This window comes from Xyrauchen texanus, chromosome 29, assembly GCF_025860055.1.
Source record: "Xyrauchen texanus isolate HMW12.3.18 chromosome 29, RBS_HiC_50CHRs, whole genome shotgun sequence".
Taxonomy (NCBI): Eukaryota; Metazoa; Chordata; class Actinopteri; order Cypriniformes; family Catostomidae; genus Xyrauchen; species Xyrauchen texanus.
Window position 1 is genome coordinate 3,687,999 of NC_068304.1, and position 26,943 is coordinate 3,714,941.

Genomic DNA, 26,943 nt, shown 5'->3' on the forward strand with positions numbered 1-26,943 from the left:
TAATATAAAGCCAAATGAAAATGTGTAAAATGTTGAACAATTTAATGGGGAAAAAGGTTTGTCATGCTATGTAGTACTTTAGATTTGCAGTATTTGGAAATCGTGCAAGTCTTGTTTAGCTGCCAGGTTTTGTTGGTGGTAGCAAGAAAGAAAGAAAATACTTAAGATACAAACAACCCTAAATCAAAATGTATTGCAGTGACTAGCAGCATGCTCATTAGTGTAGCATGGTGAAAATGCAGATGTACATGAGTGCCTGCTGCCATTGCCACTGCTCCACTGAGGCCTGAGCTCCTGGAACAACATGTTCCCAGAGCAAATATTTCAAGTTCTCTGTAGTGAGAAAAAGATGAGCAAGAACAGATTTAGGTATCTTGTACTGGATCATAACATTGCCATTGCTCCACAACAAGAGCTATTGTTCAAATGTAAAATGAAACAATCTCTCAGTATGTCCACTGAGCCGTCAATCGGTGCAATGTGGCTGCACTGGCCATTTCACACTCGTTGCAGATTGTTTTCACACTGGCACATGCACACACAAAGAGAAAACTAGTTCTTATATTTACAACTGAGAAGTCCAATATAGCCTTGTGACAGGGCGGATGGGGGGGGGGGGCCGGGTCGTGATTATACACACCCGGTCCCTTATCAGGCTAATTAAGCCTCCGTAAGGTATAAAGGCCAATTGCGGACGGTGGTGCGAGGAGAGAGAGATCGTTTACGGGCATATCCATCATGTGTGTGTGTTTGTCTTTTGTTTAAGTTAGTCATTAAAATATTATTTATGTCGTCAAGCCGGTTCTTGCCTCCTCCTTTCCATTGAACTGTGTTACACTGGTGCTGAAATCTGGGATACGCCATCGTAGAGTTTTCGCCACTACCGTCCACCCCAACGGAGCAGCCGCGGCCATCTGCTGGGGGACGAGGGGCCCGGCTGCCTGGAAGCAGAGGAATGGAAGCCGACCGCGAGGGGAGAAGGGGCTCCTAACCGACTGCCTGGAGAGGTCAGGGCCACTGCCAGGGGCAGAGGAGTCCCCTACCAGCCGCTGAAACGCGGCGGGGACTGAGACAGCCGACAGTGAGCGGGGAGGGGCTCGCTGCCGACTGCCTGGAGTGGGAGAACCGCTGCCAGGGGCGGGGGAGACCCCTTCTGTTCCCCGAGAACGCGGCGGGGCGTTCCGTCCGCCAGGGGCTGGAGGACTGCCTCTAATCCGCCCAGAGAGGCATGGCTGTTGTCTGTTAGAGGGTGGAGGAGTGGCCGAGGAACAAGCTACGGCGTATCGGAGAACTTGCTTGGCGATATAAACAATATTTTAATGATAAACTTAAACAAAAGACACAAACACACACATGACGGAAATGCCCGTAAACGATCTCTCTCGTCGCACCACCATCCACAATCGGCCTTTATCCCTCTCGAAGGCTTAATTAGCCTGATAAGGGTCCGGGTGTGTATAAACACATCCCGGCCCCGTCCTCCGCTCTGTCACAAGCCTATAAGTAAAATAGGAACAAACAAAAATACATTTTTTTCAGACAGTCATTGTTGTGAGCATATAGAAAACTGTTAACGGTAACAGCAGGGACAGACAGTTCTGTACACTGGATTTCCCAGACCTCTGTGGATATGTACAGTATGGGGCCATCCTTTGATTAAATATTGAAATACAATAAACATTTAAATAATGGTTTAAATCTCAGATATGTTATGTGTCAAAGCAAATCTTTCAAAGAACAAAATCTAGATAGTCAAACTTACTTTTGTCTCAACCGCAGATATGCTCAGGATCAGAAGTTAAGTGCATTTAACACAATGAAGGCCTAATCGAACATGTCATATTAAAAAAAAAAAAGAAAAAAGAAAAGGTATCCTTTCTGTACCTTTCGGCTAGTTAGTATAGAACTTAGTAGGTTATTAATATACAGTAGGTTCTAATGGTATTTGTCAATGTTTGCAAAGGTTTATGGCATCTTATCTTAATAAAAGAATTTTCAGTGTTTACCCTAGAAATATATTTAAAAGACCTTAAAATCATTAAAGACACAAATTCATGTTCACATTGTCTTTATTTACTGGGAGCTTTTGACACCTGAAGGGCTCTGGAAGCCCAAAGGGCTCTGCCTGAAGGGCTCTGAAGGGCTCTGGAAGCCCAAATAGCTGAAACAATAACTGTCAAATAATAAAATACCTCAACAAAAGAACTTAACTATTTTTATTAAACATAAATACAAATAGATAACAAAGCCATTTAACAGAAAATGCATATTTAACTATCAAAATTACTGAATCACTATATCAGTGGTTCTCAACTGGCTTTGCTTCGGGACAAAGATTTTACACTGGACAGCAAGTCGTGACCCAACATGGTAAAAAGAGTAACTTGAATTCAATGTATCCTGGGTAGCATTTTCTTTAATTTTGCATAGTTTTCAAGTATAAGGGCATGTATCAAATGCCATTATTTTTGTTATTAATGTCAACAACAAAGATACAGGAAGATCCCCCCTTTTAAAAGTTAATGAGCCTGTTTATTTATATGAGGCTACTATCTATATTATCTTTGTGGACTTCTGCAAACAATTCAGGATGGACTTTATAGACACTTAATCATTAATGCTCTGGTTATTCCAGTGCATGCGTCCTTATATAGTCCATTCCCTCAAGCATCAGCCTTACAAACACAGACAGCACATTTATAAAAAGTTGGTAGTGTAAATGGACTGAATGCAATGACTTAGAAGAATTGAAAACTACATTCTTTTGTGCATTAATTGCATCCTTGATGATTGTCAGGCATATTTCTATGACAGTGGCATGCTTCTTTTGTACGCATGGAAATTGTGGTTCTTCTCAGAATTTTGATGTAGACTCTGTTAAATTACAGTGAACCTATGTATTATTAATCATTATCATCTACTGTTACACAAATAATGGCTAGAATTAACAGTGATCAACAAGCAATTCACTTCACCACTACCGGTCGGTTTGTTTATTTATTGAAACATGAAAAAATTAAATCAAATATATTTCTAAAGTGAAATTACACTTCAAAAGAGACAAAAATATAATCAAAATAATTAAGTTGTCAAAAATCATATCAATAACAATTTACTCTCTTAAACTTCTTCCACCGGAGTGACTTAAAAATAACTTTACGACAACAGGTGGAAAAATACCAATACAAATTAGATCATAAATATAATCATAAATTTCAACATAATAATAACATTTAAAAAATAACCATGACCAATAGATAGTTTAACACAAATCTCATACATTTTTGTTTCATATAAAACGGCTACAACCCTAATGATCAGGGACGAATTTTTATGTTCCACTATATTTTCAGAGTTTGGACATGAATTTAATCTGCTAACTGCAAATGCACTGAAGAACTTTGCTCTGAAGACGTGGTTTTCAAATTCTCAGGAAAATAGCAAATTGCACTTTGCGCCACTTCGCTGACATGCAATACACACACTGTCTGCACGCATACACCCGCAATAGCACAAACACTCCCACCCATGCCTAATTGCACTTTGCGCTGGCACAGTAATTGGATAATCAATAAAAAAAAAAACTATTTCATTTCAATAGCACAATTAAAAACAACACATGTTGACCAAAGTGCTTTACATTATAGCATAAATGGATCATATACATACAGAATGTAGAAAGTAAAATAACACATAATAAAATAAGCAACACACATTAAGCAAAGTTAAAAGCAAGTGAAAAAAGGTGAGTCTTCAAATAAGATTTAAAAACATCGACAGATGTACAGGACCTGATATGTAGAGGAAGGCTATTCCAAAGCCATGGAGCTGCCACTGAAAAGGCCTAATCTCCCTTTGACTTAAGACAGGACTTGGGGAGCATTAAAAGAAAATTCTGCGAAGACCTTAATAGTCTAGAAGGCATGTGATGCTGAAGGAGATCCGTAATATAGGGAGGAGCCATGCCATGTAATCCCTTAAAAGTAAATAATAAAATCTTAAACTGAATCCTCAATTTGACTGGACGCCAATGAAGAAATGCTAACACCGCAGATATGTTGTTTATGTTTTTTTGTCCCAGTCAACAATCTGGCAGCAGCATTCTGGACTAACTGCAGACGTGACAGTGAAGGATGAGAAATGCCACAGAGCAATGAATTGCAGTAATATATATATATTACTGCAATTCTATATATTATAATAACGTCCATGTCCTTAAAGTATAAACAGGGTTTCAATTTCGCAATGTTCCTTAATTGAAAGAAACAACCTCTGACCTCAGAATTTATGTGTTTATCAAACTTTAAATCAGGGCAAAAAATTACTCCAAGACACTTGGTCGTGTAATTTAAAAGCATAGGAGCCTAAATCATTAATCATGTGTTTGGTAGAGCCAGGTGGACAAAACACCATCACTTCAGTTTTTGATTCATTTAGGTGAAGAAAATTAATTGCCATCCACTTTTTTATGTATTTATACAGCAGATAAGGGAATTTAACACAAAGTTTCCCCAGACTTTAAAGGAAGATTAAGCTGAGTATCATCAGCATAACAGTGATAGGAAATATTATGCTTTTTGACAGATTTGGGCCAAAGGAAGCATGTATAAAGAAAATAAGACTGGACCCAATATTGAGCCTTGGGGAACCCCACAGGAGCCGTGGATGAAGAGAAGTCCTCTAGTTCCCCTTCTGTCACTCACTCGACATTGTGTTGATGTAGTGACACTAGGAGTCTCTCTTGAGAGCCTTGGTTACCTCTTATCTTTGAGAAAAGGCCAATGAGAATTGGTGAACATAATTTGCATGCCCCTCCCGCGGACATATGGGTATAAAAGGAGGGAGGCGTGTGTCTGTTCAGACAGATTTTTTCTTCAGAGCCGAGTGGTTGTGTTTCAGCTAGCTGAATAAATCCACTGCTGTTCCACTCACCTCTATCTGGAGATATGGCGCTTTTCTCTTCTATGCCCCTGGTCGCTTTGACAACCACCTAAAAGAGTTTATTCTCTAAAAGAGCATATTTCTCTAAAAGAACAAGCACTTGGACGTTTTTCAAGATGCCTTGCCATCCTTGTGTTATTCCTGGATGCGGTCGTTACCTCTCCGCTTCAGAGGGCCACGGGCGCTGCCTCACGTGTCAGGGCTCGCCATACGGCCAGTCCGATGTCTCTTTTGGACCCCTCAAGCAGGATGAGAGTTTGCCGCTGCATCGGAGAGTGTCATGGTGGACTCCAATGCTGAGGACTCGACCGGGCTGGCCGCGATGCTTGCCTGGGCCGCCGCAAGTGTTGGGCTGGACTGGAACCCTCCGTCCTCCCCTCAGCCCTCGCGACTAGACAATTGGTTATTGGGAACGGCTCACTCACAGCCACGCCCCCCCGCAGTTCCTTTCTTCCCGGAGGTGCACGATGAGTTGACAAAGTCATGGAGGGCACCTTTTACTGCCCGAAACCAACTTCCTCGATCATCCGCTCTCACTACCCTTGACGGCGGGACGGTCCACGGATACATGGAACTCCCTCTGGTGGATCAGGCTGTTGTGGTGCACCTGTGCCCGCAAAACGCCGCCACCTGGCGGGATCAGCCATTACTACCCTTCAAGGCCTGTAGGTTGACGTTGTCTCTGGCGACCAAGTGACATGATGCTCACGCACCTTAGTCGTTTAGGGCTTCGAGTCAACTGGGAAAAGCTCTCCCCAAATCAGAGCATCTCTTATCTTTAGAATCAGTCTCAATTACAGCATGCCTCACAAGCGAGCATGAGCAGTCTGTGCTGAAATGCCCAAGTACGTTCAGACCGTGCACAGCGGTTCCACTGAAACAATTTCAGAGGTTCCTGGGGCATATGGCATACTCAGCGATGGTCTCACTGCTCGGGTTGATGCGTATGAGGCCGCTTCAGCACTTGCTTCAGACTTGAGTCCCAAGATGGGCATGGTGCCGCGGCACATACCGTATGACCCTCACCCCTTCCTGCCATCACTTATTCAGCAGGAGTCCATACGCATCGTAGTTATTATGGCCGCCTCCCAGTCGGGCTGGTGCGCCATGTGCAACAGGCACGCAGCCACTGTCTCCTGAATGGGGCTCCGGTTGGGCTGGCACATCAACAGCCTAGAGTTGCTGGCTGTATTTCTTGCCCTGCGCAGACTTCTGCCATTGATCCGCGGCAAGCACGTGTTGATTTGTTCAGACAACACAGCGACAGTAGCGTATATAAATCACCAGGGTGGCGTTCACTCTCGTCGCATGTCGCAACTTAACCACCATCTCCTCCTTTAGAGTCATTTGCTGCATGCCACTCATGTCCCGGGCAACCTAAATGCCAGAGCGGACACGCTGTCATGACAGCGAAGAGTGGAGACTCCACCCTCAAGTGGTCCAGCTGATTTGGGCTCGGTCTGGCACAGAACAGGTAGATCTGTTCGCCTCCTCAGATTCCACCCACTGCCCGCTCTGGTACTCTCTGATGGAAGCCCCCCTCGGCACAGACACGCTGGCACACATTTCCCCCAGTGAGCCTACTTGCACAAGTCCTGTGTCATTCTTGTGGCCCCCTACTGGCCCACTCTGACTTGGTTCTCGGATCTCACACTCGTCGTGACAGCACCTCCCTGGAAAATTCCCCTGAGGAAGGACCTTCTTTCTCAGGGACGGTGTACCCTCTGGCATCCACGCCAGACATCTGGAACCTCCACGTCTGTCCTTTAGACGGGATGCGGAAGGTCTAATACGGTCTACCACCAGCCGTCGTAGACATGATCACTCAAGCCAGAGCTCCTACCAGGCTTTATGCCCCAAAGTGGCACTTATTTGCAAATGGGTGTTCTTCCTGATCTGATAACCCACTGACCAACTGCGCAGAGGTGTGCCCTGAACCCTCCTAGGCTATGCCAGTTCCCCTCATGAGATCTCTCCGTTGTCCTCTCAAGCTTTGGAGAGCCCTGTTAAAACTACTAGAATCAGTCGAACTAAAGGCCCTCTCCTTGAAGATGGCCTTCATGATTGCGCTCACTTCCATCAAGAGGGTTGGGGACTGGCAAGCGTTCTCTGTCTGCGAACCTTGCCTGGAGCCAAGTCCGGCAGACTCTAACGTCATCCTGAGACCCCAACCAGGCTACATGCCCAAGGTTCCTACAACCCCTTTTCTTCAGGGTTCAGGTAGTGAACTCGCAATCACTGCCCGGATGGCAGTCCCATCCTTTATCGTTGCTGTGTCCAGTGTGTACTTTGCGCAAATACTTGGATTGCAAGCAGAGCTTAGACATTCTGAGCAGCTCTTTGTATGCCTGGTGGAATGCTGCCCCAACCGAGGCTTGCCCACAGGATCGTGGACACCATTGTGTTGGCCTCCCAGACGTGGGCCGTGCCTGCCCCCTTCCGAGTTCGAGCACACTCTCAAAGTATGTGACATCCTCTTGGGCACTTGCCATGGTAACTCTCCAGCAGAAATCTGCAGGCGGCGGGCTGGGCAACACCCATTAACTTCGCGAGGTCTTACACCCGGGTTGGGTCAGTTTCGTCCCATGTTTTGACAGGTTAGAACATTTGGGAATATGGTGACAACAGCTGGCTCTGTGTATTGCTTGCACATAGCACCTTTCCCCTCCCCTGAGGTGAAGACGTGCGCTCTACTCCCTCAGTCAAGTCCACACGTCACGGACCCTGGGTGTCCTTTCTCCCTAGCCCTCTGGCTCTGAACTCAGTTGAGGAAGTTTGCAGCCAGACCCATCGCAGGCACAGATTTGACTGCTTTGGTGTAGGTGCTCCATGGGTTCTGATAATTACAATATCTCCTGTGCTGTATTTTCCGTGGTATGTCCCACTGTCGGCGGACCGGCCTCCCTTGGACAGAGCTCCCTATGCCCCCGGTCGCTGTGCTTGTAGAGCTCCTCCCCATCGAGGCAGGACCTACCACCGTGCCACTTCCATGTGTGGCTGGTTAGCCCATGTGACGTATTCGCCACATGTTCACCTCCCCTGTTGGGCAGGATGTGGTATTTGCGGGGTCTTTTCCCCTTGAAAGAATAGGATTGGAAAAGAGCGCTTTTCCTCATGCATGTTAAAGCCGCATCTAACATTCTATGGAGAGAACATAGAGAGAGAAAAGGCCATGGCTGGCGCAGCCTGCTCCCAGGCTATTTATGTCGCTTCCCTCCGTCAGGGATGTGTGGAACTATATGACGTCTCTTGGGGCATTGGGGAAGGTTACGTGCAGCCTGAGGCACCTGCTATTTTCGCACGCAACGGCTTGCTTGCACCTACACCAGCAGTCCAAGTAACACGTTTAGTGTTGTGGCATTTTAAATAGGGACCCCCTAATGTTAGATGGGGAACTTATCGGTTACTGTCGTAACCTCCATTCCTTGATGGAGGGAACGAGACGTTGTGTCCCTCTTGCTACAACACTGTACTAAGCAGTGAGCACTGAGACTCCTCCTCCAGCGACTCTGACCACTTATCCTGGGACTCTTCCCATGCAATTCCCTGATCCTCCTACGTTCCGCCTCCGGCTACTCCCCTGAAACTCAAATCCCTGCTCTTCCTGTGGCTCCACCTCCGGCTCCTCCACCTGAACTCAAATCCCTCCTTCTCCTGCGACTCCGCCAGCTCCACCTCCAGCTCCAGCTCCTCCTCCTGAGTCTCAAATCCCTGATCCTCCAGAGGCTCATCCCACTCCACTTCTGGCTATGCTTCCTGTGGCTCAACTCCCTGAACCAACTGTGGCTCCGCCCCCTGGGACTTCACCACCAGTGGCTCCAACCCCTTTTTAATTTGTTTTGGCTTGTTTCCAATAAAAATATCTAAAACTCCTTTAAAACATGTACATTTACTTTAGCAGCTATACTGCAGAAGAAAATTTTTTTATCTTCGAATGTTGAAAGCAAATCCTTTAAAAAAAGATGCATTCACGTGAGAAGCAGCATATAAGATATTTAGACTTCCTTTTAGAGCTAGATCTTGAATATAAGCATATTTAGTCTTTACTGCACTCGCAGAAGTCTAGAGCACGAGCTGAATAATTGGTTAAGAGCTAATGATTAATCACAATCTTTCTAATAATCGGTAGATTAATCGAGCATCAAAATAATCGTTAGTTGCAGCCCTATTGGCAGCATCAAAAATGTTATCATTTTACGTATTAACACCTTTGGAAATTGAATTGATAAATACTGAATTAATGGAATGAATCATTGCATTTATAATCTAGTATTTTTGCAGGTTGTTCACTTTACTTAATTAAAATTAACTAAAGCAACACAATTCTAGAACATTTTGTATTAACTTAAAGCTATGCATCTTAGCTCTGTAAGACTTTGCTATCAAACTGACAGTGCAACAGCTTCACTGTCCTTACACTTGCTCACCTGGCATATACTAAATATAGTAAATTCATAAAATTACATTAGACCAACAAAAAAAATTAAGTGTGATTAACCTAATAAAGTTTACCCAGTTAAACCAATTATAGTAAATTGATTTGACCTATTCCAACTAAATTATGGTGGTTTAATGCAACTGAATTAATCATTCATTTAATTGCTTGTAAAAACTTTCTTAAATGAAATGAAATGAAATTAAATTAAAGAAATTAAATAGTTTTTTTGAGTGTAGTTAAAATGTTAAATGCCATAAAATGTAATGTTTTTGATGTATTTACCTAATATGACATTATAATGGTTTCATTTGGGTGTGATTTCTGCTCCCTATTTAAAGATTTAAAGGATTATAACACTTTAGAATTTTAAAATAAAAAGAAAAAAAATCTTTAATCGTTCAATCATTCAATAATCACTTAATATTTTTTTTGTTTGCAATGGGACACAAAAGAGTTTTCAGAATATGCCATTTTTTATTAATAAATAAAACACAAAAGCCCCGTTAAACAATCATTAGAGTAATCCATTTCATTTGTTCACTCTATTCAAATTTTCAGATTTTGTGTGAGGAATAGTCCCTAATTCAAGACTTTTATTCAACAACCTGCCGTAACTAACTATCAGATTGGATTAGTTGTTTTCATAATAAAAAAAACTGCCGCCTCAAAAAGCATTAAGACTACGCCTATTGTGTGCCAGTCATTGGATGCAGCGCATCTTTCTTTGGACTACTTTTGTACTAAATTTTGCAATTTTGGTCAATAAATTATTGTGATTTATTTTAACTGCCTGTTAAGTTTTTTATATAGATAAGAAATGGTTAGGGTTAGGTTTAGGGGTAGGGTTAGTTCACCCAAAAATGAAAATTATCCCATAACAACCTAGGTGTAAATGACTTTCTTCTTTCAGCCAAACACAATCGGAGTTATATTAAAAAGAATAGCTTGGCTCTTCCAAGCTTTATAATGGGAGTGAATGGTACCTTAGATTTTGAAGCCCAAAGAAGCACATCCATCCATCAAAAAAGTAATCCATATGACTCCAAGGGGTTATTGTTTGTGATTATTTGCCAGTGATTATATAAAGTCATAAACATGGATATTTTTGTAACAAAAACGCTTTGCTTCGCTTCAGAAAGCCTTTATTAAACCCCTGGAGCCGTATGGATTACTTTTTTGATGGATGGGTGCGCTTTTTATATTTGAATAGGCCTATAAAATATATGAATCATAGTTCAATGGTGTTTCAATCTATTTAAAGCATTATACAATAATATTTGTTAATGACTTGTTAATGGAAGTTCTTAAGCATTACTGATTAATAGGGATGGGTAAAAATATAGTTTTTCCTATGCATCGCGATCTTCATTTGACAATCTCGATATCAATTCTTAAATCCTAAAATATTTTTTTTCCCTCAATGTGCAACCCTCTAATAAAATTATTCTCGTATTTCCAACCAAATTTCAAGCTATGCGACTAAAGTGAATATGTATGTGGACACTGGCTGATAAATGTTTACATTTCACTAAGCAGTAATTGTGTAGTTTAGTCATGAAGAGTTCAGCAGCGAGATCCTTTCACTGTGTGTTAAGAGTAAAAGTTGTTCCGTGTAAAGTGTGTTCAAGACGAGATCCACACGACACATTTTTTCCATTGAATATGGTCTCTTTTAATATCCTTTTTGTTCTTTACAGCCAGTTGTTGATCAAATTATTATTTGATGAGGTAAAGCCAATCGAGTCCTCTCTAGTTAACATGCGCTCGTTTAAAGGCGCTGTTTACAGAAATGTCGTTTTAGTTTTTTGTTAAAGAGACAGTACCGGTTTTTGCAAGTCAATGTAAATACTTCAAATTATGCAATTTAGCGATAAATATGTAACAAACAATAATAAATGGCATATAACAGGGCTTGACATTAAGGCTTGTCCGCTTGTCCGGGACAAGTGGATTTTTGTAGGACAAGTAGAGGAGAAAATTAGTTGTCCGACCGGACAAGTTAAATTTCAAACAAAATAAAATGCCATGTTACTTCACGTTATGTGCCACTCATTACGTCTATTTTACAGATTTAATTTAATCGATTTGAAACTAACACATTTTTTAATAAACACAAGATTTTGACGCATATCCAAGGATTTGTGCAGAGTGTGGAGCGCGCACTGCATGGAACAGAGGCGCGGGCGCGAACACTTGCGTTTTCCTATCAACAGTGGAAACAACTTAAATACTCTATCATTTCTGGTCATACTGAAAATAATAATACATAATTTGCAACTACTTTTATTTGTGTAAACTCACAATAACAAGAAAACGTGCTTTTGCAAAATAAAATAAAACAATCAGGCGCTTTCATGGTCTCCGTGAACTGAAACTGAACTGAAACAAAATATAGTCTATGTAACGTTAGGCTAAAGCTTGAAATGTCCACTTTTAAAGAACCAATTCGAATCGAAAGAAAATAGCCTAACGTTACCGTCTGATTATGCAATCCATATGCATTTCTCTCTAAAGGCGCATCCGCTTTACATCGGAGATGGAGGTATATTTCCAGCAAACACTGATTTAGAAAACATTAAAATGCCTCGTTATTTTTTCAGGTTATAAACAGATTGTTTATAAATCACCTATAGCCTAAATTACCTCTCTGTATATGGTTCGAGAGTATGGCTCTTCTCATTTAGCACTGCGGGAAAAATATCATTACCGGGTTTGGCCAATTCTCGTGGTTTTTGACGAGGTTTTGGGCTGGAAAACCTTGCTGGCAGCAGTGGTGGAGAGTTATGTTTCTTCAGGCTCCACGAGCCCGCCAAGCGCCAGGAAAAGCTCCAAAAACAAGAAGTCACCTTAAACCAACAACATACTAATTAAAACGGGAACGAAATTTTTTAACCAAATGGAAAGATGAATTCGACTGGGTTATTTATGAAGACGGAGTAATGTTCTGTGAGCGTCTGTCGGGCTAACCCAACCTGGCTGACAAGTAAGTGACGTTAGCTAGCTAACTTAGCGTCGGCAGCTGTGTAGCTACTGTAAGCAAGCATTAAAGCATTAGTTCACCTCAAAATGAAAATTCAATCTAATTTTCTCCTCCAACTTCAAAATCGTCCGACATCTTTGTTTTATTTTATAATTATTAATAAAAAAATAATATTTTGTGACGTTTCCAACGTCGCAGACCAGCACAAGACCAACAATTGTGGTTATAAAAAGTATAAATATTTTTTTTTTTAGAAAATGAACGATCGTTTCGCTAGATAAAGACCCAATTCCTCAGCTGGGAACGTGCACAGCCCTTTGAAGCACTTCAAAGCCCTTTTAAACTGCATCGATTTGGACTTCAACGTGTTGTTAAGCTTAATCATATTTATTTAGGCATATCATATCAGTTAATTGCCTAGGCATTGTTTCTAATTTAAAATCATCTATTATTTAGATTTCATTTCAACTTTATTTCAATTGCTGAGCAATGGTTGCGCTTGAAGACCATTGTGTGGAGAAAAATCCTGAAAAAAACTTCTTTTTTTTTTGTTTTCCTCAAAAAACTTAATTTCTTTTCCACTGAAGAAAGAAAGACATGAACATCTTGGATGGCATTGCGGTGAGTAAATTATCATAAAATTTTCATTTTGAGGTGAACTAATCCTTTAACAGCATTTGTATTGGTTGTACAATGTACATAGTTAAATATTAGCTAATGAAGATGTAAAGTAGCTAACACGTTTTAAAATATCCCTTGGTAAATCAGCCTCTGCTGGGTAGAAAGTGGCAAAATCCATTGTTATGTCTACAAAATTATTTTAGATATAGTATGTAAGTCTAGCTAGCTTGCAAAATACTGAGGATACCCTACCAAATTTGAGTTAGCCAATGTCGTTAGCAATGCAAGCTAGCTGTAAATAACATTTCACTGGGTCTTGCAGTTTGATTTACTGAAATTGTTATGAAAGGTTATGTTCTACTAGCCATTTGCCTACTTTAGCAAGTCACAGTATTTCCAAGCCCTGATAATGTACGAACTGTAACTGAGATGACGCAGTAAATAATTCCTCTTTCAAGTAACTGCATGGTCTGTATGTTACCAAAGGATCTTGGGACGAAGCTGCAAAAAAGTACATAACAGAAATTGTGTAAATGTTTTATGTAACAAATAACATTTTTAATAACACCTAAATTGTTACCTATATTATTTTTATAATATATTACAGCTCATCTTCGTTGGTCAAAGGGACAAGTGCCTTTAGACATGACACACTGCTGTCCCATGAAATCAGCAAACGCCACCAGCACTGTGCTGTTGCAGAGAAGGCAAAAGGTCCTAATGCAGAAGTGCCAACTATAGTCCAAGGAGTACAAAAAATGGACCCGGCCTGGTTTAATAAAATGAAAAATGTTATGCACACAGCCTATTACATTGCAAAGCAGGAGCAACCCTTTACTCAATTTCCTGAACTTTATGGGCTCATCAACAGGACCGGTGGAACACTCCCAGACAGCTACAATTCAGACAAAGCTTGTGCTCGGTATGTCACACACAGACAAAATAAACACAAATAAAGTAGCCGAACAATGCTTTATTGTGTGCCGTACCCAAAGTGTTAACAGAATAATGTTGTTCTTTGCAGCTTCATTTGTAACATATATGATGTGGAGAGGGAAAAGCTCATGGAGAAGTTGAGGAAAGCCAAACATTTCTCCATCATGATTGATGGGGCAACTGATGGTGGCACCATTGAAAATGAAGCTGTCTATATCCGCTTCATGGCAGATGAGGGTCCAGTAAATGCTTTCCTCTCCATTCAAGCTGTTAAGCAAGGAAATGCTTCTGGGATCCTGGATGCCATCTATGCAGGTAATGTGGAATGGTTGGACGGTAGATTTACGGTGCACAAGTGTTTTCACTTGAAATGTCATTATGATATTGAAATGCAGAAAGCAATTGACAAGTGAGACTGATTCGGTTGCAACTACCTTAATCCAGAGGGGTTTGTTTTAGCAATGCAATATCTGTGTTATTATGTTTACATTTTAATGTATGGTGCTCAACTGACTTCTCTTTTTGTGTTTTTCTTCAAAGCATTTGGAGAAGCTGGCACAGATGACTGGAAAGAACGGCTAGTGGGATTTGGCAGTGATGGAGCAGCAGTCAATCTCGGATGCAGGAATGGGGTGGCAGCGCAGCTTCTGAGGGACATTCCATACCTCATCTCCATATACTGTGTTGCTCATCGCCTGGAGCTGGGTGTGACTAAAGCAATTAAAGAAAATGCCAACATGGTAAAGCTTCAGAATACACTGAAGAACCTATATGACCAGTACCACTACTCCCCCAAGGCTCTCAGGGAGCTTCACCTGATTGCTGAGGCCCTGGAGGAGAAGGTACTGAAGCCGTCCAACCTCCATGGTGCCCGATGGCTACCATATGTGCATCGTGCAACAAAGGTCAGTGCTAAATTAACTACAGCTTTTTCAGCAGATTTTATTAATGAGTAATGCCAAATGGATTATATATAATAATAATTCTTTTTTTGTAGATTGTATGTGATAGTTACCCTGTCCTCCTGGCCCATTTTGAGGACATGGCAAGCATGGAAAGGAACCCCAAACCATCACCAGCTGTCGTTGGAAGAGCGAAACAACTCACTGGGTACCTCAAGAACCTTCACAATTTAATCTTCCTACACGTCATGTGTGACACACTGGATCATCTCGCTCTTTTGAGCAAAGAGTTCCAGAAAGACAACAACACGGTGTGTCAAGCGGTTGAAAGCCTGGAGACAGCACTCAAGACAGAAATGGGTCCACAGATGACCAAAGTCTACGAGGCAGTGAAGACTAATGGAGAACACAGAGGAGTGCAGTTCCAGGTTCGACATACAGTTCCAAGCTTGGAAGCAGAACGAGCTGCAGTGATTGGTAAGGAGAAATGTAGTGTTAATTACATTATAGATTGGTGCTGTGTAATTTAATGTATTGTCAATAATGTAACTCAAATGATTATGTTTTAATCCAAACAGATGCCATCATCTTTCACTTAGAGGAGAAGCTGAGGGACCTAGAAAGGGGCAGTACAGTCAGTAAATTTAAGGCCTTTGATCCCTCTTGCTGGCCCAAATGGGATAGGTCAGATGGCAGTGCTCAATTCAGGGAGAGTGGTCAGGAGGATCTGAGGGCACTGACTAGGCACTTCAATGTCCTCCTGTGTAGGGAGGGCATAAGCACAGAAGATGTCATGTCCAACTTTCAAGACTACAAGGTCTTTGCCCAGGGGAGAACAGCTGTTCCAATGAGGGACACATTCTTAAATATTTTGAAGTCAGGTGTGTGTACTACTGTAAGAATTTGACACAAAAACTGTAGGGGTTCATTCTCAATAGCCTTTTCCATATCGAACACCTCCTGGCGGCAGGGTAGTGTCAACAGTTAAGGTATCCTTAAACAGGATAAGTAAGACAAGGAAAATGTAGTGCCATTCAGTACGGTTGCTGTCATCAGAATGAGAGACCGATAAAATATAACCTTATATTTTCCTATCTTTTCAGATGAGAGATGTGAACGGTTCAGGAGTTTGGTGACACTCCTAAAAATTTACTTGGTCCTGCCAGTCAGCACAGCTGTGTGTGAGAGAGGGTTCTCAACCATGAAACGGATCAAGTCCGACTGGAGGACCAGCCTCAGCTCAGTCCAGCTTCATAGGCTGCTATTTCTGTCAGTAGAGGGCCCAAAGTTGCAAGACTTTGATGCTGGATTGGTGGTGGAGAGGTGGTGGACCTGCAGCCAAAGGCAGCGGCTCCAGGATTTAACCCCTGGGAATCAAGGCATCGGGTCCGAAGATACAGAGGATGAATAGTGTTGTGGAGTAATAGTGTTTTTTACACCAAGAGTCACCACTACCTCTGGTGATACACTGCACACCAGCGTGCAAAGTATTACTTTGTATTATGGAGTCTGGAGATCCTTATTTCTTATTGAAGGGGAACTCTATTCTTGGGACACGTTCCTTTCTACTGTTTCAACTGAATTGTATTAATATTGATAGTGTTTGGGTGCTTTCAATGGTTTGTTCGAATTCTGCATTAGCAAAACACAAAAAAATAAATGAAATTATAAATCTTTACCCGGGCAAGTGACTTTTGTGCAAGGACAAGTGAAACATAAATTTACTTGTCCGAAGGACAAGTGCCTCAAAAAGTTAATGTCAAGCCCTGTATAATATCTTACTTATTGATATAATATATATATTTGTTCATTTTTAAAAAGCCAAAGTGTGACCAAAATTAATAAAAAGTAATCAAATACAATAAGTGAAATTTATATTTTTCTTATGAACCTAATTAAAAGGTCCCCTATATAATTAACAGCATTAGCTGGGATACAATTTATTTTATATGTAAACAAAAGGGACATTATAACTGAAAAAACCCAACATGAATCAATATTGAAACAAATCGAAATCAGAATTGAATCGGGAAATCTGTATCAATACCCAGCCCTACTGATTAATATGCTGTCACCTTAAAGTAGGGTTCCAAAACTTTTTTGTCAGCCGCACTTGGTGGCTTGATTCATGCGTCCTTCACAAAGACGAATCTGCCCGATTCCAGCCTTACATCTCCAGATCATCACCAATTCTCCACCTGGTCATCTAATGGTAAGACAGAGACCTGGAGAGGCCTTCAAACCGCAGTGTCTCGCAACCACTGTGAAATTTGGTGGAGGATCGTGATGATCTGAGGGGGCTTCAGCAATGCTGGAATTGGGCAGATTCATCTTTGTGAAGAATGCATGAATCAAGGCACGTACAAGATTATCCTGGTTGAAAACTTGCTTCCTGACAATGTTCCCCAACTCTGAGGATTGGATTTTACAGCAGGACAATGCTCCATGCCACACAGACAGGTCAATCAAGGTGTGGATGAAGGACCACCGGCTCAAGACCTTGTCATGGCCAACCCAATCTTCAGATCTGAACCCCACTGAAAACCTCTGGAATGTGATCAAGAGGAAGGTGGATGACCACAAGCCATTACACAAAGCTGAGCTGCTTGAATTTTTGTGCCAGGAGTGGCATAATTCACCCAACAGCAATGTGAAAGACTGGAAGAGAGCATGCCAAGAAGCATGAAAGCTGTTCCCGGTGGGCCAGCCATAAAGCGGGGTCGAACGGTGGAGATAAGACAACAACTTTTGGGCCAGCGACCGATTTCTCTTCCCTGTCCACCCATTTCTAATCATACATTGCACAGATGAGGGAAAACAACCATGCAACTTCTCACCCATTAATGTATGCTGCATTCATTCAACAGTAAACACTTGCTTGCAGAGCTGATCTCTTAAAGAGACAGTACCAAATGTAGTTCTTGTTATACATATTAATGTAAATCGAACAAATGCATATAAACAAACATGAAACAAACTGTAGTAATGTAGTAAGTGTAATAAATGTGTAAATACATAAATATTTAAAAGGCACAATCATACATAGTGAAAAATGTTAACTTCAGAATTTAAGAAATTAAGTCTGGGCATGTGCTGCATTTAGTTTTTTTACATAGTAGTTCTGGTGTAGTAACACTTAAATTATTATTTTTAGAATATATTATATTTTAATTAGGTTCCAACCTTGTGAATATTTTCTTAGTTTTTTTATGAAATTTCAAATAGTGACAACAGCTTGTGTCATAATTAAAAATGCAATTTCATGACATATAAATTGACAGAATGTGAAATCTGTACATTTGTACATAATGTAATCATTATAAATGATTATATACAGTATATTACTGTGGCAGGGCGGAGGGCCTTTATCCCTCTCCGAGGCTTAATTAGCCTGATAAGGGACCGGGTGTGTATAATCACGACCCGGACCCACTCTCCGCCCTGCCACAATTACATATACAATGTATTTTACATGATGCCCCCTTCTTGGGTTTCTTCATATCTCTTTTAGTTTTCAGTTGCATTACGCTTACATGTTGTCCAAATTCTGGCGAGTAAAAACGAAAATTGACTAACCAATGGCGATTTTTTCTCCATCGTGTACATAGAGGTTTATTTACAGATGTATGTCATTCCATTAGTGTATGTACATTTGATAACTTGGTATGAAATAGCCAACATTTACATCTTCAATAATTGACACACAGAGAACAAAATTGGCTTGTGCTCAGTATTTTATTGTCATGTGTGAAACAGAAGCAAGTGCTCCACAAGATGCTCTTTATTATTGCAGCAAATTTAGCAACTAATACTTGTAATACTTCCATCTTTAACATACTACAAATATTAAAAGTATATAATATGTATATATTAATATAATACTTAACTTCAATATACTTTATATATTAAAGTAATATATTTATACTGCACTGTAAAAAAACAAATTCCTCAAACTCAATTTTATAGTGACTTGTTGCATTGAAATTTTTCAATTGGCACAATTAAAATTCTGTGAATTTAATATTCTCTGTTGTGGCAACAGTCTTTTAGCCAGGGCTGTACTGGGAAGAGAAATCAGCCTGGGATTTTACATGGCAACTGGCCCAACTGTTGAGCAGGGGCGGGTGTTCGCTGTCCATTTCTGCATATTGCAGCACAGTTTTGTGGTCCGTTCTGTATAACGCGGTGGCTCATTTTTCCTTATCGCAGCCCATTCGGCACATTTCATGGCCGACCCACAGGCCCGCTCGGTTCTCCCGATGGCAAGTTCGCCCCGATCGGCCCCAAATTGCGTCGGCCCACCGGGAAAATGCCGGTATGCCAGATTACCAGTCCAGCCCTGCTTTTAGCATTGGCTCAACAGATAATCAGATTGTCTTTATTTGTGCCACAAGTCACAATACAATTTTGTAAACAGTTGACTGAATTGTTAATTCCTTACTCTCCCAGTGTAAATAAAGTATAAAATATAATTGTGGAAAAAATGCAATCCATGAAACATAAAATCTCTTTTTAACATACACTTTATTAACACTTTATTAATCACCTGCACAACAGAATAATTGTTTTAGACAATATTTCACTTAGATTATAGAGCAAAAACAATTACAGAAAAATGATATTGCATACATTAAAGATGGCTCTTACAAGCAGCCTAAAAGAGGTAGGTCTATCAAATTGTACATACATTTAAATATAATAAACATCTGAAAACACATTACCTGACAAATATTTGCAGAACTGATGCCAGTTTATCTAACCAAAGAATGACAGCACAATCATAAAACTGAAATAACTGTGAAACGGAAGAAAGAAATATCCTGTTATCCTCTAGGTCAGCAGTGGCCAACTCCAGTCCTGGAGAGTCACTGTCCTGAAAAATTTAGCTTCAACCCTAATCTACATACCTGAACAAATCAATGAAGACCTCCAGGATTACTTTAGGGCAGGTGTGTTTAATTAGGGGTGGAGCTCAATTCTGCAGCACCAGAGTTGTCCACCTCTGCTCTAGAGGATAATAAATGCATTAAGTCTTCCAACTTACCCATAACCACATGCTCTTTCAGGTCAACTGCATCATTGACCGCATTGGAGAATGATATTGATATGGAAATGCAGATCCATCACTTGCATGTATTGTTCTTCCAAGCCTCGGTACTCTGTAGAATGCAGTTTTCAGTAATACAGTAACTGTATTTACTCCCACTTCCTAATTTTAGCTATTAATGTTTATTTGTTTCAGTGGTTTCAGCTTTTGTCACTGTACACTTAAAAAGGATTAGTTCATGCAAAAATGAAAATTCTCTCATTATTTACTCACCTTTAAGCCATCCCAGATGTGTATGTCTTACTGAAATGAGGATTAGTATATGCACATGTCAGCTCAGTATGTCCATACTATGCCAAGAAACAACTACCAAAGTTTGACGGTCCAAAAGGCATATTTGGGCAGCATAAAATTAATCCACACAACTCGCCAATCGATTAATGTCTTCTGAAGCGAATCGATAGGTTTGTTTAAAACATAAATCAATCAATATTATTATGAACTTAAAAACAAATCGCTTTCTGCCTCAGTTGTTATATGACGCAAGCGCATCTGCGCATTCACGCAAGAAGTCAGAAGCGGCGCTTGGTTTACAACTGAAGAAAGAAGTCAAGCGAGAGTTTGGTAATTTCAACCAGCATCTCATCGCTGGCCAGAAGTAACGATTTAAAGTAAAAAAAAAATAAATAAATACCAATTTGTTTCTTACACAAACCTGTCGACTTGCTACAGATGACATTAATCGATCAAATGGAGTTGTGAGGATTACTTTTATGCGCCTAAATATGCCTTTTGTACAGTCACATTTTGGTAGCAGTTTCCTTGCATTGTATCTTCATTCTTCATTTTGGTTCTACTGAGGAAGGAAAGACACACTTCTGAGATGGCTAAAAGGTGAGTAAATCATAAAAATAATTTTCATTTTTTGCTGAATTTACATTTTAATAAAAGAAATGACCAGAATGGTCTTCTCTCTCAAATTCAAAGAAAGTTCAGAAGAGCAGTGGACCTCTGTGCTGTCAAATCTGCCACCTGTAACAGGGAATAATAGGATTATTAGAGACATATAACAACATGATGATAACATTTGAAGCACAATCTTAAATTTCAAAAATTCAATTTTGTAATTGTTTAAACATTGTTGTACAGAAGTGTTTGCCACTGTCTGAATTTTGAAGTTTGTGCACATTTTAACTTCATATGTGGTCAGATTTTGTGAATTGTGGTAGAATATAGACAATAGAGTCAAGGGGTAAAGTTCAGTCTTTCATTTCTTTGGTGGTCAAGGTTTCAGTAATGCCATCTTCAGGTGAAAGAGACTCACTTCATACACGTTAGTGTTTATCTAGACGTACCTTTCTTTCATGAAGTTTTGAAGATAAATAAAAAAAATATATATACATTAAATTAATTTTTTGAAGTTCCCATACATCAAAACAATAAGTTATGATATGTTCTTCAAAGAGAAGTTAGTTTTGACAATCTTAACTTGACATCATGATCCGTGTGGGCATAGTATGATTTAAATGGCGGGAAAATGCATGTTCTACCACCTTCAGTGTTTAAAATCTGTCTGTGACTGTGTTCTGTTGGGATGAAGGATAAATAACCTGAACAATTACCTGTTTGCTAACCACTGATTATGATGCATTCATTTTCATTGTAAACCATAAAATCTTTGGTAGCAAAAAAAAAAAAAAGTAAGAAAAAAAAAACAGCATCAAAGTGCTCTCATTGGGTTTCACACGAAATCCATGTCAAATATGTTACGAGTTTGGTTTGCTTATATTCTATATATCTTATATCTCCCTAGCGGGAGGAATCTCCGATGGGCAAGAAGTACAGCCAACAACACCTGCTGCAAGGGGACTCCTGCCCGTAAAAAACAGAGGTCTGTCAGGTCAGGGTTTGAAAGTCTGGCGGCAGGCGGGGGTGATAAACACACGGGACTAGAGTCTGGAGCCAGTGCTGAAGCGGTCTCATATGCGTCAACCCCAGCGGTGCGACTGCCGTGGAGGAAGCCATATGCCCCAGGAGCTTCTGGAAATGTTTTAGAGGGACCGCCGTGCCTGGCCTGAACAAGGTGAGGCATTCCAGCACTGACTGCGCACGCTCGTTGGTGAGGCGTGCCATCATTGAGACTGAGTCTAACTCCATGCCGAGAAAAGAGATGCTCTGAACCAGGGCGAGCTTGCTCTTTTCCCAGTTGACCTGAAGCCCTAAGCGGCTGAGGTGCCTGAGCACCGGGTCCCTAAGGACGCACATTAACTTTCGGGAGTGGGCCAGGATGAGCCAGTCGTTGAGGTAGTTGAGTATGCGAAAGCCTGCTTCCGAAGTGGGGCAAGGGCTGCCTCTGCGACCTTCGTAAAGACGCGAGGGGAGGACCTTGTACTGATACGCCTGGCCGTTGAACGCGAACCGTAGAAAGGGTCGATGTCGAGGCAAGATTGAGATGTGGAAATACGTGTCCTTCAGGCCTACCGCTGCGAACCAATCTAGATGCCGGATGCAAGTTAAGATGTGTCTTTGCGTGAGCATTTTGTACCTGATTTTGTGCAAGTCCGGTTGAAAACTCGCAAGTCCAAGATCGGTCGTAAGCCACCGCCTTTCTTGAGTACAATGAAGTAAGGGCTGTAGAAACCCTTCTTCATCTCGGCTGGAGGGACAGGCTCTATCGTGTCTTTGAGTAAGAGAGTTGTGATTTCCGCACACAGGGACTTGGCGTCTTCGCCGTGCACCGCGGTAAAGCTGATGTGAGCGGCGCGCAGACCCGAGGAACCAATCATCCAGCCGCGAAGGCTGTGGGGAGGACGGAGGATTCCAGTCCAACCCCACGCTGACGGCAACCCGGGCAAGCATGTCGGCCATCTGGGCGTCAGCCTCTGACTTGCCGTGCTGACCTGAGGTTGGCAGCCCATTCGAGTCAGACGCTGCGTTAAACGCCGGAACACTCTATGATGCAGCGGTGAGCTCATCATCCAGCTCAGGGTGCTCAAGAGGATAGTGGCCGTGAGGCAAGCCGCTGTTACCCCGAGCCCGGGTGGAAATCAACGAGCGTGTCAGGGGCAGGTAGTTCATGGGGATGTACCCGGCGAAACCGAGCCCGCTGCCATCCCCAACTCGCCTCCATCGCCAGCAGGGTCGTCCTCTTTTTAGGAAGGAAAGCTGCGACCGCAGCGTTGCCATGGTAAGGTTCTCGCAGTGAGAACACGAACCATCCACAAAGGCTGCCTTGGTGTGATCATGGCCCAGACACACGAGACAGCACCTGTGACCGTCAGGAGCAGAGAGCACTCGACCGCATCCAGAAACTACACAGGGGCAGAAAGGCATCTTTATATAGACGCGTCCTAAAAAAGACGTTCAACGCCGCAGTGTATTGCTCTTTTAGAGAATTAAACTCTTTTACAAAAATGTTCTTTTAGAGAGCGCTGTCGAAGGGCCCAGGGGCAAAGCTGCACTGTCGTGCAGAGAAAGAGAAAGCCGCTGATATGCACCATATATCCAAAAGCATACGCTCTGAGAGACGAGATGAACAGTCTTGTGAATTGCAGCTTGCTGCTCACACAACCGGTCGGCTCCAAAGAAAATTTCTGAATGAACAGACGCATTTTCTTCCCTTTATACCCCGTATGTCCAGGGGGTGGGAGATGCTAATTCTGTCTGCCAATTTCTCATTGGCCTTTCCTCAAGTTCAGAGATGCGCAAGGCTCTCAAGTGAGACCCCTAGTGTCGGTTCTTCGACAAAACGTCGAAGTGAGCAACAGACGGGGATCTCTATAGCAGAAGAATGGGGATTGATCAAGGGATTGATTTGGAAAAGTTTACCATGAAACCACTGGGAGCATGGAATTGTCATAATTCTACCAAATATAGTCTAAAATGTATGTACACGGTGAGAATAAATGTGTGGAGAGCGAACCAATAAAATACAATAATACATAAGGCTAACATGAAAACTCCTTTCATTTTCGTCATAAGATTTCTCTAGTCCACATTATGTTAGTCACAAAATGAGAGCTGCAGTTAACTTTAGAAACTGTACTCAATACTCACCACTTGTTTTATGAAACTGAAAATGACGTTCTTCTCTTCTCTTGGGACCAACGGTCGTTTGTGTCTTCCGACTTCAGCACTGCATGACGCGTTCCCAGCTCCGGTCCAACATGTACGTTTATTCCCCTTTCAAATGTACGGTTAGTCAGGGCGCACATGTGTAGACGGGTTTTAGTTTAATATGATTTGTTCAGCTGATACAAAAAAATTCAGTTCGACTAGACATACTGAATGAATACATTTAAATGTTCTTAGTGAATATACATTTTTTATTTTAATTGAAAACTTTCAGGTCACCACAATGCATGTTTTGGGGCAATTATTTGCATGTCTTTAATTCTCAAATCTGATTTGATCACATGTAATTAATAGTGTGGACGGTCTGCCTGAAAAGATAAAAAAAAATCGAATTCGCCTGCAGTCTGAAAAAAGTCTATAAGTGTTGGGTCTGTGCAAGCTACCTACTGACAGCTGTGACCCCCACTTTTAAAATGACTGCTACACCTCTGCTTGTGCCTTTAAACTATAAAACATCCAATCCAGAAAAACTCAAATTAAAAAATCCAGAATTTGCAACTGCAAGACGTTATGCAGTTCTTTTAATCAAGTCCTTTTCTATGTGATTTCATCGGTAAACTCTATTTTGTTGTTGAAGTATCGATTTAGTATCGATAGCGAGGTACCAGGGCTGTATCATACCGAAGCTATAATGTTGGTATCGGAGCAACCCTACACTGAAGCTAGTGCACAAGGTTGGTTTAAAAGGTGCATTATGTTTGTTTTTGTATTATTATTGTTTTATTGTTAAATGACTAACAACATTTTGAATCATCCATCAACGTTTTTATTATTATCGGTACATAACGGAAATATTTGCAACCTCTAGGATACACTCACGCAAACCCCGTTTGGGAAACCCTGCATTAAAGCATTAGACACCCCAAATAAAACATCCAAATAAAACATTCTTAAAAACATACAAAAAAAGAGATTATGAATCATAAAATGTACTTGTATTGAATGTAATAAGGTAAAGTGTTTCATTTTACAGTCACTAGCCATCGTGTTCTGAGCAGAATATTTGAACGATGGGCTGATTATTAAAAAGGTAGTAACTATGATATTTAATCACATTTTGAAAGAGGAAACAGTGCTTGACACCTGTTGGACCTTCTTTAAAAACATCATAGCTGTCTGTCGCAGAAATATTCTTGCGACACAGCAATTAAACATTATGCGCATATATATTAAATAAGTATATTGAAGTATATTAAAATATACTTGATGACTTATGTAAATTGTGACAAATAAAGATGTTTTCAATTATAAATAATACATTGTGTTTCTTCAATAACAGAGAGCGAAACAGGCGCCATGACATCAGCATTCCAAGAGGAGTTTGATAAATGTTTAACAACAAACCATCGACCATAAAACCAAACTGTGATCCTGACTATTTGACAAAACACAATCATTTTCAGTTCTAAAACATATAGCCATATTCATCAAACCGAAACTTTTGATACGTTTTCCCATTAATGGAGCTTCAATTATTCATTAATCACTCAATTATGTCTCTCATTAAACTTCAATAACACCACTTTTAACAAAAAGAGAAGAGCAGAAATGAACATTTGACTGACAGTCAGAAGCAGGGCACAGGTCACACACCTGCCATCCCATAATATTCACTATTACCTCTCGTCAGCTTTCTTCACCACTTCACCAATGCTGCTCCAAATGAGTCGCAAATTATCAAATGCATTTGTCAAGTCCAAGTCCTAAATTCCCATGCAATACACACAAACAAACACACACCACACACACACACACATACACACACACCGCGATCTGAAGGCTGTGATGAACACACTCATCGCATCTCTAGTCTCCGCTGACTTTCGCATGTTTAAAGGGCTTCAGATCATCGGCTTTTCCGTGCGCGATCAGGGACCTAGCATTACTTCCTAATTCCTTTATTCGTCAACATTAAAAAGTAAATCCATCAGACAGGAGCAAACTGTACCTCGTAAAGGTCCCCCGAAGCCATATTCCTTCGTGCGGATCCGGTGTCAAGGGCAGTCTCGGTGGGTTTATATATCGATGGCCCGAGAGATAGACGCGGGAATTAACGAGAAGCCCAGCCGCAGTCAGCAACAGAAAAGATCAGCAGACAACGTCAATCGAGCGCGGCTGACATGGATCGCGCTTCACTTCAGAGAGAGAGAGAGAGCGAGAGAGAGAGAGAGAGAGAGAGACGGGGCGGGGCTGTTTGTGTAATCTGGAGGGTTTATTCACATTAGTCTGCCTAATGATCTGGAAAACAATCCCTGTCCATCTTTAAACAATAACAACATTAGACTGAAGGTCTGCTAATGAATACAAGGCCACTGTTAGCTATATTTCATTTACTTAGACTGGGGATAGTTGTCACATTTTATTGTTTCTCAAGGTATATTTATTAGTGAGGTATTTCTGTGGTAATTGAACATTAATGAAGCACGAAACAATGAATGAAACAGCAGTTTCATATATACCCAGCAACCACGCATTTGCATGGGGCCCCGGACATCGAGAGGGCCCCCACCCCAATTGGAAAGCTCAGCAAAAACTGCTTGAAGTGACACGTTGTTCTGGGTACATGCGCAAACAAGCCCTTGTCAGCATGGGCCTTTTTCATTCCTCAGAGTGGTTCACATTAGAAGCTGCTGGGTTCAGGTCTGTACGACCTTGGGTTTGTCATTTATGAAAAAATATATAGTCTTTCTGAACTTGTTTCACTCACAGACTCAGATACATGCAAATGGATGAGTTAGGGGCTGTTCACACCAAATTTGTTTTTGCGTGCGTCCAGGCGCGGAGCCAGGACTTTTTCAAAGGGGTGGCCAAGCAGGGGCAAGCGATCAGTCTGTGGTGGTACAGAAATTTTCAGGGAGCATTTTTATATCGTCAAACTGTGAGGGCGTGAGTGGATAAAATGACACCCGGGACGGAGAGGTTTGGTGACCTTGGAGTGCACACA

General features: G+C 41.3%; 1 protein-coding gene across 1 annotated transcript in view; it reads right to left on the reverse strand.

Moving 5' to 3' along the window:
* The window catches only part of LOC127623249 (chromodomain Y-like protein 2), a 77,786-nt gene extending 51,712 nt beyond the window's left edge, over positions 1-26,074 (reverse strand). Inside the window, exon 1 of the mRNA XM_052097605.1 lies at positions 25,948-26,074. Coding sequence (XP_051953565.1) covers positions 25,948-25,971 — 24 coding nt within the window. The 5' untranslated portion in view covers positions 25,972-26,074. The remainder of the gene's footprint in view (positions 1-25,947) is intronic.
* Between the last annotated feature and the right edge of the window lie 869 nt (positions 26,075-26,943).